Source organism: Ceratocystis lukuohia, assembly GCF_044167205.1.
Source record: "Ceratocystis lukuohia strain C4212 chromosome Unknown Supercontig2_pilon, whole genome shotgun sequence".
Taxonomy (NCBI): domain Eukaryota; kingdom Fungi; phylum Ascomycota; class Sordariomycetes; order Microascales; family Ceratocystidaceae; genus Ceratocystis; species Ceratocystis lukuohia.
In genome coordinates, this window is record NW_027263521.1 from 2,942,137 (window position 1) to 2,959,742 (window position 17,606).

The 17,606-nt window shown below is 50.3% G+C and overlaps 5 protein-coding genes across 5 annotated transcripts; 2 read left to right on the plus strand and 3 right to left on the minus strand.

The window, feature by feature from the left end:
* Positions 1-478: 478 nt before the first annotated feature.
* HOO65_020727 (Flavin carrier protein 2) lies at positions 479-2,912 on the minus strand (the record flags this gene model as incomplete). Its single annotated transcript, XM_071006492.1, has 2 exons — positions 479-506; positions 571-2,912. 2 exons carry the CDS (start codon positions 2,910-2,912, stop codon positions 479-481), a joined length of 2,370 nt encoding a protein of 789 aa, XP_070861365.1.
* Positions 2,913-5,060: 2,148 nt separating this feature from the next.
* On the minus strand, positions 5,061-8,465 carry HOO65_020728 (uncharacterized protein; the record flags this gene model as incomplete). Its single annotated transcript, XM_071000143.1, has 1 exon — positions 5,061-8,465. The coding sequence occupies one exon, from the start codon at positions 8,463-8,465 to the stop codon at positions 5,061-5,063; it is 3,405 nt and encodes a 1,134-aa protein (XP_070861366.1).
* Positions 8,466-9,385: 920 nt separating this feature from the next.
* HOO65_020729 (UDP-N-acetylglucosamine--dolichyl-phosphate N-acetylglucosaminephosphotransferase) lies at positions 9,386-11,364 on the plus strand (the record flags this gene model as incomplete). Its single annotated transcript, XM_071006591.1, has 3 exons — positions 9,386-9,475; positions 9,523-11,085; positions 11,149-11,364. The coding sequence occupies 3 exons, from the start codon at positions 9,386-9,388 to the stop codon at positions 11,362-11,364; spliced, it is 1,869 nt and encodes a 622-aa protein (XP_070861367.1).
* Positions 11,365-12,031: 667 nt separating this feature from the next.
* Positions 12,032-13,416, plus strand: HOO65_020730 (UDP-N-acetylglucosamine--dolichyl-phosphate N-acetylglucosaminephosphotransferase; the record flags this gene model as incomplete). The annotated part of the gene is made up of 2 exons (XM_071006779.1): positions 12,032-13,249; positions 13,294-13,416. The coding sequence occupies 2 exons, from the start codon at positions 12,032-12,034 to the stop codon at positions 13,414-13,416; spliced, it is 1,341 nt and encodes a 446-aa protein (XP_070861368.1).
* An 880-nt stretch (positions 13,417-14,296) lies between these two features.
* Positions 14,297-17,236, minus strand: HOO65_020731 (Histone-lysine N-methyltransferase 2E; the record flags this gene model as incomplete). Its single annotated transcript, XM_071000144.1, has 1 exon — positions 14,297-17,236. One exon carries the CDS (start codon positions 17,234-17,236, stop codon positions 14,297-14,299), a length of 2,940 nt encoding a protein of 979 aa, XP_070861369.1.
* Between the last annotated feature and the right edge of the window lie 370 nt (positions 17,237-17,606).

Consider the following 17,606-nt stretch of genomic DNA (forward strand, 5'->3'; position numbering starts at 1 on the left):
TGCCAGCCACGCCGAGTCGATCTTAGGTTCACATCATACACAGTTAAACAAATGAGACACAAGGCAAAGAAATAAACGCAGGATTTATAAGAACAGAAACCAATATGGAGATTTGAGAGAAAGCACTAGTCACAAGATAGTCTATACCAAAAGCACGCTTTGCTTGAGGACCGCTTGCTGAAGTACATATAGTAGAAATGAATAGAGGCGTATAGAGAGAACCATACAGCGAGAAGATATAAAAGCCTCAAGTGTACGACGAGAGCCCTAATCCAAGATGGCACACAAAAATGATATGATGAGTAAAGAGGGTATGAGAGGGGGCAAAGACGAAAGGAAAGATGAGCCAAAAAAACAAAAGCCACAAAAAACATATCATGAAGAGGAAAAATAACACCCTGCAAAAGGATCAAAACACACAACAGACCAGTAATAGTACGACAGGTCTGGGGCGAAGGTTACAAACAAAAACAAGTTCTTAGTAGCCAGCACCGCGTTGCCAGGGACTAGAGATGAAAAGGGTGTTAGCACAAATAGATAGGAGGGAGCCGTCTGGTGTTTATTCCTTACCTTTGGTTGTTTTGCTGGCGGAACTGCGCAGGGCTTGGTGCACCACTGTACGAGTTCACATTTGCGTTGCTGTTGCTATAGGTTGACGGCGCGTTCCCATAGGGACTCGCGGGCGCTCTGTCAACACGGGCGCCGTTGAAGCTCGGACTAGGGCTCTGGCTGCGCTGTTGACCACCTGGGAATAGCGGCAACGACGGGTCGATAGGTGAGCGAGGAGGAATAGAAGCGCTGCCAGGAGGATTTCTCTTTTCATTGACCGAGTACGACGAGGCGGAAGCAGCGTTACTAGCAGTCAAGCTTCCGCTAGCCTTATTGGCGGCACGCTTACGAATGCTGTCCGAAGAAATCGACTCATTATCCTCATCCAGATCAAGTTGAGTCTTGTAGCCACCGTGCTTGTCGCCACGAGCAGTCGCAGCCAGGGCATCGAGCTCAGTAGTCGCGGCAAGGTGGGTCTGCGACTTCATGAACGAGGCACGGTCATCGGCCATGTAGTGGTAGCGGTTGTCTGGGTTCTTGCGGAAGAAAACGAGCACGGTCGAACCAATGATCATCAATAGTAGAATCAGCGAGAAGGCAGCGTTAAGAATAAAGAGGACAACTCCGACAATACCAACCATGAGAGCAGGAGCGCTAAACACGTTGGTCATGAGGAAGAGGAAGATGGCATTGATAAAGTTGACAGCACAAATGGAGATATTGATCGAATTGGTGGTCTTGTCCATCCACGGGCGGATGACACTGGCAGTAATTAGAGCAGCAGCCTCGAGGATGACAAAGGCCACAGCCTGAGTGGTATCGGACTTCTGACCAAAGGCAATAAACATGCCCTTGACAAGCAAGTAGGCCAAAGTGGGCACGATGAAGTAGTAGGCAGAAGCGCGGTACTGGACGTAGAGGAAGCCCCACTTGTTGATGGCCTGAGGATCGGAGAAGAGGATGTACGCGGGGTTCTGATGCATGGTAACAGAGCGGCGAGCAATGAGAATAACCTTGCTGGCAGCCCAAGCAAGGGTAATGGAGATACCAAAGAAGAAGAAGACGGCCAGCACAACCTCGGCAGGAGAGTCATTTTGCTTGAACTCCCACATGCAGATAATAACGAGTTGGGGGAAGCCGATGAGGGAAATTCGGAAAAGAACACCCTTAAGGACGGTGCGCCAACCGTTGCGGAACTCCTGGAAGCGATCGGGCTTGATGGTCTTGTTCTTGGCCAGAAGTTCGGTTATGCCCTTGAAGGCAGCAATGCCACCGATGGTAGCAATGACAAAGAGGCAGAAGAAGGTCAGACCGGTGAGGAAGAAATTGCTAGACTCAATATGGGCCAGAAAAGCAACACGCTCGATGCCGTAGACAAGATAGTGACCAGCGCTGGTGGTGATGACGCTGCGGCGGGCTAGTTCAAAGGCAGCACGAGGCAACATAGCAATATCGCGCGTCATCAGTGCGCCAGGACCGCCACGAGTGTAGAGATCGACGGCGCCATGCAGGAGGCCACGCTTCTCAACCTGGACGGACACGGTTGACATGGAGTCAAAGAGAGTAGTGGGAGTGCCACCAGTCGCGCGCTGATACCAGGTGAAAATGTCCTGCATAAAGCCCAGGTGGATGACACCCATGGACCACTGGAAGTCTTGAGTCCACGCACGCACAATCGGCGGCATACGTACAGCAGTCAGGCCAATCATGGCCTGGGCTTGGAAGTAGCTGAAAAGTGACATGGCATTAGAGGCAACGTGGGCAGCAGTGTTTGAGTGGCCCATGCCAGAGATGACGGCAGCCGAGATGAGGGCGAGACCAGCAACAACAGCAGTAGCCCATTTGACAGCCAAGAGATTAACAGTCTTTCCGTTGGAGATATCAGCCTCGACACAGGCAACCTGGTCGCCCGTGGCCGACATACTGACAATGATTCTGACGGTGGCATCGAGATCAGGAACACTGTAGGCAATGCCGGGAATGTCCTTGACTGTGCTAGCATCAACGGGCAGACTAAAGGTAGGGATGGTCAAATGGCCGGAGCGCAAAGGGCAGATACCGGCAAGGTCTTCGTAATCGCAAGGGTCGATAGTACGCTCGATAATTTCGTATCCGTAGGCAGAGATGGAGATGTCAAAGGTCACATTGCCGTTAACAGAGACAGTGGCCTCGAGATCGATACTAGCAGTGCCATTTCCGGGAGTGAAGACGACCTTGAAGAGAGAGGCGCCGAAGCCCGACGAGTCACCACAGGTATTGAGAGACTGGGAAGTGAGAACACGCTCAGCAACAACGGGAACAGGAGAGGCGACGAGGGCAGCCAACGCGGCCAGGGGGCCCCAACGGGCAAGGGAGAATTTCATGGCGGACGGACGGTATCGCGATGGGGACGAAGAGAGATCGAGACAAGAGAGACAAGATGGGTATGAGAGAGAAGGCGAGAGGAATAGAAGTCTCTCGGTCGATTGTTGATGATTAGTTGTGTGACTTTGTGGCTGTGGCTGTGTTTTGTGTTCTACGTCTGGATCGAAGGAACAAAAAATAAGGGTCGAAACAAAGCGAGAGTAAGAAACGAAGAGCACAAGGAGAGGCAAGCTGACTGTGCTGATGGCTAGTCTGGATTATATTGCCACGCGTCTTTTTGTTATCAGTTTGACGATGGCAGTGGCCTTGTATTTTGTGGCGGCTCAATAAGTCTAGATAGTTTGGCGAAGCAGCTTTTCCATCGCCGTAACAAAAGGAAAAAAAAAAAGAGCAAAGAAAATAAAATAAAATAAAGAAGAAGAAAAGAAGCGGCAAAAACAAAAGCCCTCAAGAAAAAAAAAAAAAGAAAAGAAAAAGGTTTGAGGAAGAAAACAAGAAAGTTCGGTGATGTAGAAGAGAAGAAAGAAGAGGGAATAACAAAGAAAGAAAAAAAGAAGCCTACACGTCTAGAAGCCACAAGCCGCCGAGCAAACCCTGCGAGGGCCCTGAAGAAGGGCGCTGTGGACTTGGCAGCAGAAGCCAAGCCAAGCCTGAAGTAGCCTGAATCGAAGTAACATTAGGCCTTGGCTATCGACCCCCTTCTCACTGAATGCCACTAAGCCACGGCTTTGGCCACTGGCTCCAGGGCACCTCGCCCACTACGAGGAGGCAAACAAGTAAGACCAGGACTAGGGCCAAGACCCAGCGCCAACAGTAGACTAGCCAATCCTCTCCCCCTCCTCCCAAGTACCCACTGTTAACCAGTAGCCAGGGGTAAAACCCACAGGTACTTCTCTTTCCCAGGGGAATGCAGCGTTTCAGGCTAGCTAGCAGGTATCTAGATCGCGCGCTCATATTGGCAAGCTAACAGGGAGTACACCACCCACCAAAGCAGGAGTATAGGTAGAATACGAGACGAGCGCCAGACGAAGACGAAGCCTGTAGAGCATACAGCATGGGGGCGGACGAAGAACAGGACGAAATGTCAGAGTCAGCAAGTTGGGGGCTTAGCTCTCTGTACGAGAAAAGCTAACAGGCCCAGGCCGTCGTCATGCCCTCTCGCATACGTGCCGTCCTCCTCGGTGTTGTCCTGTATCTGCACACACTACACCACCAAGCTGAGCGGTGCTGGGCTTGCACCGCATACGGACAAGGCCTGGGTTCCGCCTCGTGATTTGTTCTATTTTTCTATTTTTCGTAGGCTTTTTTCTCTATTTTTTCTCATTCAGCCCATCCATCCATTCCATGATCGTCTTTGCCTCAAACACGCTTGATGAACGACTCCGCCTCAATCCAATCTACCTGCCTTTATTTTTGTACGAGAAATCCCTGGGCCGCCTCGCTATTTTGTCACATTATGCTTTTTATTCCTTTATTTTCCTCCTCTTTTCGTTCGAGTCATGGGTTTCAAAGGCCCCAATACCGCCTCTACTCTAGTTGCTTGCATTGCTTCCTGCACCTTATACCCTATACCATACGCCTTATAGTGCGCACATCTTGACATGAAAGGCAGAGAAAGCCGCCGAAAATACACTTACAGCAGCTTTTCCCCTCCTCCCCCCCCCCTGAATCTAAAAGCCCGCTGCTATACTTGGCGTGTTAACGCTAGCCCATCAATGCCCGCCGCTGGCTTGGATTTGCTTCCCTATTTGCTATTTGCTTGGCTTCTTCTCCATCCTCTCTCTTCCTCTTCCTCTTCTCCTCCCTCCCCTTCCTCTTCCTGCCTTAATACTTTTAAACGCAGATCGGCCTTAGCTGCTTCATTCACATTGCATCCCCTGTCACCAGCCCCCAGCCCAACTGCTCTATAATGTACACTTCACTTCATCTCATCTTTCTTGCCCTTGGAATGCTGCTCAAAACAGGAGTCTAAGAACGAAAACAGGTCATGAAATGTCAATTCCCTCCTCGGCCGCCTCCTAGCATGTCTATGTTTGACGCTAAAAGAACTTGAAGAGATTCATTTCCCTGTGTTGCACCAGGGTTACGTTTCATGAATAACCCTATGACTATCTAACCTCCCTCGTGCTCTCCACCCAATCAGTACTTCAGTACTGGTCCCACATTGTATTCCATGGCTCGTTCCATTGTCCCACCTCTGAAAGCCCATGCTTGTAATTCGCAATCAAGGGTTCCTCATCCACCCCCACATGTGACTGGCCATCACGTCCTTTGAAAGTGCCCAGCCCATACGTCTTTTTTAAGTTAACCAGTTGCTTCTCGCGCTCTCCTGTCGTCATGTAAGCCGTGCCAACAAAATCATACAGCATTTTGCTTTGGTGTATGTACGATAAAGTTGACGCGATCGTATTAGGCTGTCGTGGCATGAACGGGCGTCGTCGACGTGCATACACTATTGTTGCTACCGTAGCTAAATAAACTAGGATGAACAAAGCGCAGCCAAATGATACGAAGAACGACATGCGCGTCTCCTGCCCCGAATTGAGGCTCTGTAGGAACGGCGACCCCTCCTCGACATCGTCATCGTCATCATCCTTATCTTGTCTCAACCCACTGCTACCCTTTACTACCTTCCTCACTACTAGTGCTAGAACTAGCCCTAGTCGCTGTGTAGTATCGTTGCTCTGGCTGCTTGCTTGTGAGCTGGAGTTTCGCTGCCCAGTGATCAGGTCTTGCCCTTCGACGTGCGACAGGCTAGTCAGCAAGACCGTAAGCATCTCAACAATCACTGAACCAAAGCCCACCATGAACACGAGCCAGTGGCCATTTCGCAGCGCGCGGTACGGCATGTAGCCGAATGGCATAGCCGTATAGTCGAGTGTGAGAGTGAGTGGCGAGGCACGGCGCTTGCTGAGAATATAGTACGGCTCAATCAGTCGGACGACCTTGTCTAGCCAATTCCATCCTAGCTTGATTATAACTGCCAGCAGCGTAATAAGCCACGGCACTTGATCCATAATGACATTCATTCTTGAGAATAGAAGCCCCGGAATCAAGCCAGCGAAGAGGAGAATGGAGATAATGAACGGAATACAGCCTGCTGCGCGTAGGATAAGCGGGTGTGGATTTTCCGTAATCGCATTTGTAGTGTGTTTGTCGGGAGTTTCAATATCCGCTTCCGCATTGTAGTCGCTGTCGTCATCCTCTTTCTCTTGGTTGTTCTTCCCTGCGCCACTGTCACTGCCTTTCTTTGCCGGACCGGTTCCTAGAGGTGGGTTATTGGGATGTGGCGCTAACGCATCATTTTGCAGTACATAGCGCTGATACTTCAAGCGCTTGTGTAAATCAGCATGGCTGGCGAGGTCCATGTTCTTGAAGTCCATCAAGATGTGCGACACCACAGCCATGGCTGCAATGCCAGCAATGCCACGCGGATTGGTTGACAGGCCCGACTTGCGTCTATTTAGGATAATCAAGAGACACACAGCACATGAAGCACAGAGCAGCAGTGTAGCGGATAGAAGATGTATGTATATAGGGCTGATTCGAATTGATTTAGTTGCGTCAGGTTCCTTAATCCGTACTGCACGACTGGGATATAGATACAGTGACGCTGCAGCTAGGGTTGGCACCGCCGAGACGCTGAGCATGGCGGCTATTGATGAGAATGTAACGGCATAGTGCCCAAACTTGGCGGCTTGGATGGGCATCAATATGTTGGTGTCGGTGATGTAGTCGATATTGAGACTCCGCGACGCTAGCGCGCCACCTTCAAGTGACAGCTGGTGGAAGGGTTCAAGCCGCTTGACATCATAGTCAATTAGCTGCCATAGTACGCCGTATATGACAGACACTATGATGGGCAAGAACTTAACAACAAAGTATGTCCCTGATGGTAGCTTGTCGGGTGTTGTGAACCTTGCTACATCACTACCATGATTGACCTTGTAGGTCACTTCGACGCCGATAGTCAGCCCGAGTGTTAGTACAATCAAAAATGATATGTACTTTCGCCCCATAGTGAATGGTTTCCAGTTAGGTTGTGGGTAGTATATAATTTTGGTCGAGGCTGACCGTGTTGATAACAGTTCCAGGGTTGAAGATGTCATACGCTTGGTACTTTGCGACATGAGCGATCTGTCTAAAGTGTCTGAGCCCGGCCCCGTAATGGCACTGATGTCGACGTTGACCTTGGTAACGGGAGACTTGGCAGAGGGGAATGGCTCGGTAATCAACACCTCGACAGGTTTGCCTAGTCGATTGGCCTCAGCCTGACCAAAGTCCCAGATTGTATGCTCCTGTGAAAGCATCCGGGCATTCCTAACCGTACCATTTCGGCCGATACGCTGGCTAAGTGATCGCAGAAGACCGCCACTAGCGCTGTAATGTGTAGAATCATGGGAAGCTTCATGATAGTGCGAGGAAGCAGTTTCATAATTGCCTGTGGTACTATCACGGGTAGGCGATTGTAGATATATGCCTAGGTCTGAGCTGCGAAGCTGTGTTACAGGCTGCTCGTGGCCTGCTCCAATGCCTCCAGTGAGCATGCCATTGAGCTCTTGCTGCTGAAGTTCGTGTAGAAGCTTGGTACTTATGGCGGCTATTGGGACTGAGGTAAACTGTCTAGGCTCATCGGTTGCATTGTGCAAATCTCGGAGCTCTGTAGATGTGTTGTATGGATTGTATAGATTATGTTGCGAGTGTTCATAGTCTGTAGCTACCCCGCCAGAAGCAGGCGTCCGTCCCAGCATAGGGGCCATATCTCCAAAGTCATCCTCTTCTGGGATAGTTTGGTTCTTTGGACGTAGCGAAAAGCTACGCGAAACCTTCCAGGGCTTGGATTGAGACCTGCGGGGCGGAAGCTTTGGCGGATAAATTGGCTGATAATCCGGTTTGGGAGCCGTATATATGCTATTGCTGCTATCCTCTCCTATACTCCCTCTTCGGGTGGGCGTGTCCCATACCGGCTGGTAGTCCCAACTGCTGGACCCGAGGTCAGGGCCATTCCATAGCAATCCTGATGAGTGTGGCGTCTCAGGGGCGACCATCGAGTCATAAGGTAGGTTGTCTGAAGTATCTATTGAGATTTGTGAGTCACGGTAGCTTGTCATGCGCTCAGACGGCGTTAATACGGAGATTCCCGAGGGCATAGAACGTAGGCTGTGGGAGCTGGGTTGATGATTTCGGGTGGCCCAGTAGGGGTCAAGGGGCTCCGGGACAGGGAGTCCTGGCGGCGGTGAGGTTGTTGCAGTCGTTGTCGAGCTACCAGACACTGGTGGATGGCTACTAGCAGCGTCGCCTATGTCATTGACATCATGGACATCACTGATATCCACGCCCATGCTCATCATGAAAGGGTCAAAATCAGCCAAGCTGGTTATGCTTGCTGACGCTTGGTCTCGGCCTGCCAAGTTTCTGCCCGCAGCTGTGCCGTCTTCGGGTGAGATACGGCCATGGCTTTGTCCATATCCATGTTCGTGATCGTGATCAGGTCCGTGCCCATATTGATCCGGGAAGCTGGAGCCGGTATCCCAGGGCTTATTCGAAGCCATTATTAAAGGAGTGAATGGCGACTTAACGACGGATACATATTAGAGGCCCGGTAGCAAAGAAGCGAGGCAAACCAAAGGTTGCGGACTAGGGCGAATGGATGTCCTTGAAAGAGAAAGAGAAACGGGCGTTATTATGTAGTATAGAAGCGTTGCTGATGGGGATGAGAAAGGAGACGAGTATTTCGGGCAATCTTTGACGGGCGCTTAGGGGTGTTGAGATTTATCTCAGCTTACTTTTGATTTGACATAATAGAAATCTTTTTCTTGAATCAAATGCATATTGCCGCTGATGTGTATTGGCTGTGCATATGTTCCTTGGATACGTGATGTTGCGCCCGACTGGTAAGGAAGATGAGGGGGTCTGATAAATTCTGGTAAAATTAGTGGGTATGTATTTAACCTCGTTTAAGCGGAGCTGGACGCCCAGGCCAGTCCCCACACATATCCCTATAAACGCGCCTCTAAAGCGCCTAAAAGCCCCCCTTCACCTGGTGTCTCATAGCGCCAAAAATAATGAATTGTACCCTGAATGTATTTATTTTTAGGGTCTTGTGTCTGGGTGGGTGCTTTGATGGGTGTTGTTCTTCCTGATGTCTGTGGTCTTCTTATCATAACTTTTATTTTATTTTGCTGTGCATCTTGAGCGCCTTTTATTTTCCTTTTTTTGCTGCTCTTCTTCTCTGCATGTCATCGCCCAAAAAGTCATCGTCACATCTCTAGTTTCACCTTCCTTATCTGCGCGCTCTCATCTTTTTTCTTTTTCCTTCCTTTGCGCTTTTAACCCTGCAAAGGACGCTGGAGATAAATTCCAGGGATCACTATCTTCTTCTGTGCAGAATCACATGGCATAAGACATACATACATACATACATACATACATACATGCTTCTTACCCTACACAGGGCACCCTTCATTCCATCATGAGTGACATCGAAGAGCCTCGTTTCAACTCCCTAGCCGACCGCATCAAGGCTCTCAACCAAAACCAAGCGCTCGCCTCTCCCTCAGCAGTGCCGGCTTTTCGCCGCCCTCCCCGCCTCCACCTCCCACTGTCCAGAATAAGGTGGCCGAGTCCGTACAACAGCCACTTCCTTCCGCTCCTCCCCAATCATCCTCTGCGCCAGTATCACGGCCTGCTCTACCTCAAATTCCGTCCCGTCCTAATCGCCCTGCCACAAAGCCGCCTCCGCTACCACGGCGGGTTCACAGCATCCCGGCATCTCTAGCCTCAGTGTCAGCATCTGCTTCGGCGCCACCACCGCTCCCGATCCGACAGACCTCACCGGCTGTTGACGCCCAGATCACGCGATCTATACTGCCGCCCCGCCCACTAACTTCAGCCTCGCCTTCTTCTTCATCAAGCCAGTCTCCAAGCCTGAACCACCGCAGCTCTACATCGTCCGATCGGTCGCTAAGCTCTCAGTACTCCATGGCCACTAGCATCGAGACTAAAATGGGTGGGCGTAAATTACCGCCGGCTTTTGGTACTGTTGCTCTCCCTCCGTTGCCACCGTCAAAACGAGAACGAGAGGCCGAGACAAGGTCGGCTCCTACGACTGCATTTGTCACTGCATCTGGAAAGAAACCGGCTCCTTCGTTGCCGCCCCGGCAGCCGAAAGTAAAAGCACCGGAATCTGTTGCAGTTATAAGTGAAACTCCGGCTCCTGTTCTGCCGACCCGACGTCTTCCACCACCTACCGCACCAAAACAGGCCCCATTGCCCACAAAGCCTACCAGGCCTGGCCATGCTGTAAACCTCACACAAAAAGGCTCAGAAGACACACCACCACCAATACCAATCGCCTCCAAACCAACTCAAGCTTCCATTGATGCCTCCAAGCGTCGACTAGAAAACATAGCCCAGACTTCGGGCTGTCTTCACTGCCGAGACTTCTCTGAGCCAGACCGTGTCGCCGCACAATACCCCCGCCAGTCTCTTCCAGCCCATGATGCAATTGGCTACCTGGCCCAGGTCTTATGCAGTCCATTCCCATCACCAACCGACAAGGCACGTGCCATTTTCACCTGGCACCACCATAATATCGACTACGACTGGGCCGCTTTTAGTAGCGGATGCGTGCGCCCAATGACGCCTGACGACGTCATCCGCGAGGGTAAGGGCGTCTGTGCCGGCTACGCTGATTGTTTTGAAGCTATTGCACGCCGCGCTGGCCTGCAGTGCATTGTAATCTCCGGCCACGGCAAGGGCATCGGCCATGCAGACCTAGAGCCTGGTCAACCAGTTCCGCGCGAGAACGCCACGGGGCACGCGTGGAATGCAGTACAGATTGATAACGGCGAATGGAAGTTGATTGATGCGTGCTGGGGTGCTGGTTCGGTTTCAAACAACAGATACCAACGCGGTTTCTCGCCACAGTACTTTTGTGCATCCAACGAAGTTTTTGGCTTACGGCACTTCCCGCGTGATAAGGCGCACTTTCTGCGTGCCGATGGCCGCACGCCTTCATGGGCTGAGTACTTCCTCGGCCCTTCCAATGGACCTGCGCCGCTACTATTTGCCGACTTCAGTAAAGAGGACTTATCGCCCATTAGCGTCAGCCCAGCCGGACGCGATATTAACGCTGCAGACACGGAGCCGGTGCGCATACAGTTTTCGCGTGTATGTGCGCATGGGCGGCCGGGGTCAAAGCTTTGCCAGGACCAGCGGGCTTACTTATTAAAGGTGGATGGTGAATGGATCGCAATGAACTCAGATGGGTTCTGGTGGTGGATGGATGTTTCTCCCAAGGCACTGGGCAATGCAGGCGAGTCCTTCATGGTTGCTGTGCCGACGCAGTTGAATGGAAAAGCAGTCTCAGAGCTTACAGTCAGCGAGTACGAAAATCGGGGCTGTGTATCGATTGCGTTCAGCGGACTCGTACAGTGGAGGCTGGTGTGAGGTTTGGAAGAAGTTGGGTCGGTGTAACATCATCAAACCATTTAACCCTTAACCGATTAACCCTTGACAACAACCATAACGTGAGGCCTCCCCTTTTACCACTAAACAATGAAACAACCACAATTTAAGTGACCAATGCAGGTCCACTCAACTCAAAACCGAAAACAAAAAGGGAAGGAGGGGCTAAGGAAAAGGGGAAAAAATTCAGGGTGCACAGATTCAATTTCTTGAGTTGAGCAAGAGATTGGAGGAAAGTAAGCCGAACAAATAGCGGGACAGGGATCAAGGCTTGGTGTTGGGAGGTCTAAGTGGGTCACTTTCTCCCTATGAAGGTAAACAGCTGTCCACAGCTGCAGATAGCAGCTGGCGAGTCGCATTAAGCAGAGGCCACTTCGTCCAAATTGACATCATGAACAAGCCATATTTGGATGCTTGCGACGCTTGGTTGTCTGGAGTAACAAGTTGGTATTCCCGCCACGCTTGTGGTTTTTTCCCACTGATTTTGCTTCTGCTTGCTATCTTCTATTCTTTCCCGTTTAGCCTTTGCTGTGTGTTCCCATGGATTGCCTGTCAGAGCCTTTGATAACTGTCTCTCTTCCTCGCCTCTTCTAATATACCCACCATACCGTCCTTATCCCATACCTGACTTTCTTTATTGTTGCCAGCTATGGAATCTTCCGGCGCTCCTCAGGTCGTTTCAACCGGCCACTCAGCTAGCGAGAAGCTCAGCCTTATCAGCATCAGCTTTGCTAGTATTTCAGTACTCGCCCACGCACTAAGCCAGGAAGCATCGGAGCCATTACTGGCATCACTGGCTCTTAGTGGGCTGGCATTTGTGCTGTGCTATGCCATGATCCGTTGGCTGGGGCCCACATTTATGAAAGCCGGCTTCCGGGGACGAGACCTGTGCAAGAGCCAACAGCCAGAAATCCCCGAGTGCATGGGCGCTATTTGCGCTGTGGTATACATACTGGTCGTTATTGCCTTCATCCCATTCCCATTCTTCAAGGACATTGTTGCTGCGACGTCGGGGGGTGGCAACAAGGATGTGGTCTTCACCATGTCCGGATCCGGACCTGAACATGTGCAGCAGGGCCGTTTGTTGCACAAGTTCCCACACAACAAACTGGCGTCATACCTTTCAGCCATCATCTCGCTGCAATGTATTGCCCTGCTAGGTGTGGGCGACGACCTGTTCGACATCCGCTGGCGCTACAAGTGGTGGATTCCTGGGCTGGCATCTATTCCAATTTTGACAGTGTACTTTGTCGACTTTGGCGTTACGTCTATAATCATTCCAACTCCGCTTCAGCCTTACCTGGGTGAGTTGTTTGACTTGGGCGCGTTGTACTACGTCTATATGGCATGCGTGGCCATGTTCTGCCCACAGAGTATAAACATGTTGGCAGGCATAAACGGCATTGAGGTGTCTCAGTGCATAGTCGTCGCTCTGCTTCTCGCACTCAACGACAGCCTGTATCTACTGACTAGCTATCCACACCCGGCCGTCGAATCGCACTTGTTTTCTTTGTATCTACTGCTTCCATGGCTTGGTGTATCATTTGCACTGCTATGTCACAATTGGTTCCCGGCACGCGTTTTTGTCGGCGATACGTACTGCTATTTCTCTGGCATGGTCTTTGCTGTAGTCGGCATTCTTGGCCACTTCTCCAAGACCCTTGGCCTGCTGCTCGTCCCGCAGTTGTTCAATTTCCTCTTTTCCACGCCACAGATTTTTGGGTTGATCCCTTGCCCACGTCACCGCCTACCGCGTTTCAACCCCAAGACTGGCCTTCTCGAACCGTCTGTAACGCCCTGGACGCCTGGAAAGCAGCCTATTATGCCTATGGCATACATATTGCGGCTGCTGGGCACTCTGCACTGTGTAAGTGTTACTGAGGATAAAGACGGAAACTTTGCCGAGACTAGCAATCTGACATTGTTGAATCTCTGGCTCGTGCTGCGTGGCCCGCTACGCGAGGACCGGCTGGCGATGGAGATTACGATGTTACAGCTAGTCGTTGGGCTATGTGGCTTGTTTGTGCGGCATAGGCTGGCTTTACTCGTGTTCCAAGCGGACAACTGGAGTATGTTGTCGGCATAGGGGAGATGTTGCAAGGTACAATATTGAAGGAGCGTAAAGAGCGACGACATATATATATATGGATATCGTAGTTATGGGTTCTTTATTTTGCTTTCGTCTACTATGTAAAGAAACAAGAAAAACAAAAGGACATTAGATAAACGAAGCATATTCTCATTTTGCTTTCCAACAAGAGGCTCTTGGCTCATATACAAGAGTAGTTAGAGCCGGCTGGTATCGTAGAAGTCATTGCATATGTAGTTGGGTGAAATAGAGAGTAAGGCAGATTGGCGAGAATGAATGAGAGAAGGAAAAAAAGGAGGAGTGGTTATGTAGCATAAAAAGTAGAGAGAAGATAAAAAAGAAACGAAAACCGCCTTAGCAAGAAAAAAAGACAAGAAAAATACTACCAATTCATCTCCATTCCAGGAGCTCTTCGTCAAGAAGTTTGACCAACTGTTCATAGAGCGAATAAAAACTCAGAAAGAGAAAATAAAAAAGCAAGAAAAATGCCCCGAGAGGAAGAATAAAAAAGGCTTCTACAACACAGCAGTATGCTCCAGGCCAGCGAAGAGATGAGAGACTCCGAAAAAGAAAGCACAAAAAGAAGAAAAGACCAAGCCTGTGAGTCCCCGAGCTGATGAAAAAGAAAAAAAGCAAGCCTATCGACAAGGAAAATAAAAGAAAAAAGACAAAGACAAAAAGCTAGAAGGGATATAGATACACACACTCGGGAAATCAAAGGCAGAGGAAAAGAAAAAGAAAGCAGGATGTTTCAAGGACACACAGAGAGAAGGGCAGGAGAAAGAAAGAGTATAGGCACCTAGCAATACGTTCTAGCCCGAAAAGCTAGGTGTTTTCTGGGACACTGCTTACAGCAGTAGTTGAGGACATAACGGAAACAACACCAGTATTTGACAATGACGATCCCTCTTCCCTATGTGACATTATAGCCTCTTCACCAATAGCCTCATCTGCAGGCGCAAGCTTGGATGCTGAGATTGTCTTGTGGGATGCCGCAGCTGCTGCCGATTTGTTGGCCCGGCTCTTGGTATAGTCACTAAGACTGAGCTTTTTCTTGACTGGACTGGGATTCACAGGCGAAACGGCTCCACCAAAGGGATTTTGCAAAGATGAGGTAAAGGGCGATTGCACAAGCGAAGTCGCTGAGAGAGGCATAGTGGTAGTCGTAGAAGGAACACCGAGCGTGTTGGGCCCAGTAAGTAGAGGTGGAGGGAACTGCACACGTAAATCGACGGGTCTTTTGGCAACGGCGTTTTCCTGAGCATCAGTATTGCTGACAACAGACTCGGAAATACTCAGGGGCTGATTGGGTTCATCAATTGTCAAATGGTCTTCCGAGATGGCCAAATTCGATGCCTCCGATAGCCTCTTTTGGCGAGTGCTGTTAGTATTTATGCTGCTTGTTGTTGATAGCATCCCAACTGAGCCTCCGCTGAAGCTAGCGCGGCGAGCAGTTTCGGCAAGCTGAGACTTGCGAGCATTCAATAGGCGTTGTGCCAAAGAGACAACACGGCGAATTGGCCGACTTGGAGGCGGTGGTGGCGCAAAGAAGTCATCCTCGTTAGGATCTGTTTGTGTGCTGGCATCGGTATAACTAGTGGTAGGTTGGATAGCAACGAGAGATGGTGCAAGAGATGTCTGTCGAGAGTGAGGGACAACGGAATTTTGTCGGGATGTGCTGTGTCTTGAAGGGGCGGGAAAGGCTGCCGAAGCAGGTGAAGGTGACTTCCCACTCATAGTACCAGCATCAGAATATGTCACGTTGCTAGATGACTTTTCGCTGCGGGCCTTGCTAGCTTTACTTATAGCGCTATTTTGGCTACCGTCAGATGTCACCCGTTTTTTCTTTTTAGGAGGCTGTTGCTCCATACGACGAAACGTGTCCTCGAGCATTGCAACCTTGCGCTTGTCCCGGTCGGTGGGTTCAGTCAGAATTCCGGTTTGGTCAAAGCTAGCTATTGGACGAGTTGGACTGCGTTCTCTGCTAGAAGCCTTACTTCGGACGCCGGGGGCGGGAGTTGAACGAATATCAGAGTCTGCAATTGTTGTTATTGTAATTGGATCGTCTAGGCGAGCTTCGCTAGAGGCCCGACTATCAGCAAGGGGGACAATGCTGGTGGGAGAAACAACATGGGATTTTGACTTTCTAGCTGCCTTCTTCTTAGGTGGTACAGAGTTGGTAGCAGGAGTAGAAGCAGATGCAGCTGTAGCGGAGGACGTAGCGGCGTTGGTGATTACTTGCAAAGTAGAGCTAGGGTTTATAGAGCTGCGTTGCATGGTTTTTGCCAGGAAATTTCGATGAAATCGTTTGAAGGCGCAGTTGTCACCAAGATCGCAAGCACAACCACCGTACTCAGTAAGAACGCGGTAGAGCCAGGCGGCATGGTTTTGGTACTCTGCAGCGTCCATTTCAGGTTCTTGCTGTCGACTAGAAGTATCGTCGTTTAGTCCTAACAAGGTCAAGACCCTGGATAGCACTTCCTTGGGAAGGCGAAAGTCCCAAGGTAGAGTTATTTGTTCATCAGCTCCAATATATCTATCGCTAACAAGCCAAAAGTGGTATTGTGTGCCGGAAAGATATGTTTCAAGCGTGGTATTTGGCTTACAGCTACGTCTCACATAACGTGCATCTGAGCCTTCTTTGCGGGTATCAATATAGAGAGGGAGAAGTGGATGAAAAAAAACGAAAGGTAGAGGAGTGCACAGCTCGCCCCAGTTGTTATGGGCGGCTTGACAGTATGATATTTGTAGGCCAACTTGGCCGTTAAGTTCAATGATGGGTGAGTCTTTGGCGATAGGGGCTCTGGTCGCCAGATACTGAATTCGAAGATCGGTAACCCCAACCGTAAGACTCTTCATTTGGCCCACGTAAATGTCTTCGTTACGCGAAATGGAAGAAGCAAGAGAGGGCTGGAAGACATCCTTGAAGTGTTGATGTGTTTGTGAGAGGAGGGTTTTGGGGTCCATTAGCCAGTTGGTCATGGTGTTAGATGTCTCTATGTCGGCAAAGGAGTTGTTTTGCACGACCTGCAGATCAGATTCGTAGAGAGAGAGGAGGCCCGAGGAGTAGTTGTGTAGTTCGAAGTCGGCTGGGAGGTCGGGTGGTGTTGAGGCTGGACTGGGGAGTTTAGCGTATGATGGGCTGTGTTTGTCGAAGTGGGTAGACGGTGGTTGTTGTGAGGATATTTTATGGGAAGACTTCGACTTTTTGTGGTTGTGGTGATGGGTCTGGTGGTTGTTGAAATGGCTGTCAACAGCAGCGGCAGTGCCAGAAGGTTTCGACACGTCGGAGCCACTGGAAGTATTAGAGCCGTTAGCAAGGAGTATATCTCCAGGCTTTGGCTTCTTTTTGCTGGTTTTGGACATTTGGCGCTTGGTTTTCTTGCCATGACGCGCAGACTCCTCTTCATCTTCTTCAAGGATACCAGCTCGGAATTTCTTCATGCGTTCTACAGCCCGCTCATGATCGAGTATCCGTGGTTTGCAATCTTCGCATGAGTGGGCAAAGTTTTCGTTGAGAGCTTCTTCGCGGTTATCAGGGTAGAAACAGTCGATGTGTTGCCACGTTTCGCAGTTTTCGCAGTAGATGGTGTTGCCGTCATCTTCCGAGACATTACAGATGCATTTGATGGTGTAGGGCTCGTCTTCTATAGATTCAGGTTCAGTCTTGACGAGCGGTTTGGAAGGCGTGGCCCAGGTGCTCGCAATGGGGTGGTTGTGATGCACAGGGGGCTGCGTCGACAACGATGCGTGCTTTTCGATCATAATCTTGGAATAGAGTGCAAGAAGCTGAGAGGAGGGGATGTGGAAGAGCAGTGTGTATTTGTGGTGGGGGGGGAGGGGGACAAGTAAGAGATGAGTTTATTGTAGGCGATGTAAAAGCATGGCGGCGCCTTTGGTGGCACGGTGATTATTGTCTTTAGGGAGGAGGGGGCCAAGAGGCGAATGACTTGGATATGAGGAACGGCAGATGGAGGAGAGTGCGAGGATGAGGGAGATTGCGCCAGTGGGAAGAGGGTGTTGAGACGAGGGCGGCGGTAGAGAATCGACAGAGACAAAGGTAGCAAGAGCGTGTCACAACTAGAAAGCAATGAGTCGGTATTGGTACTTGTGTGGCCGTGATGATTGTCGTCTC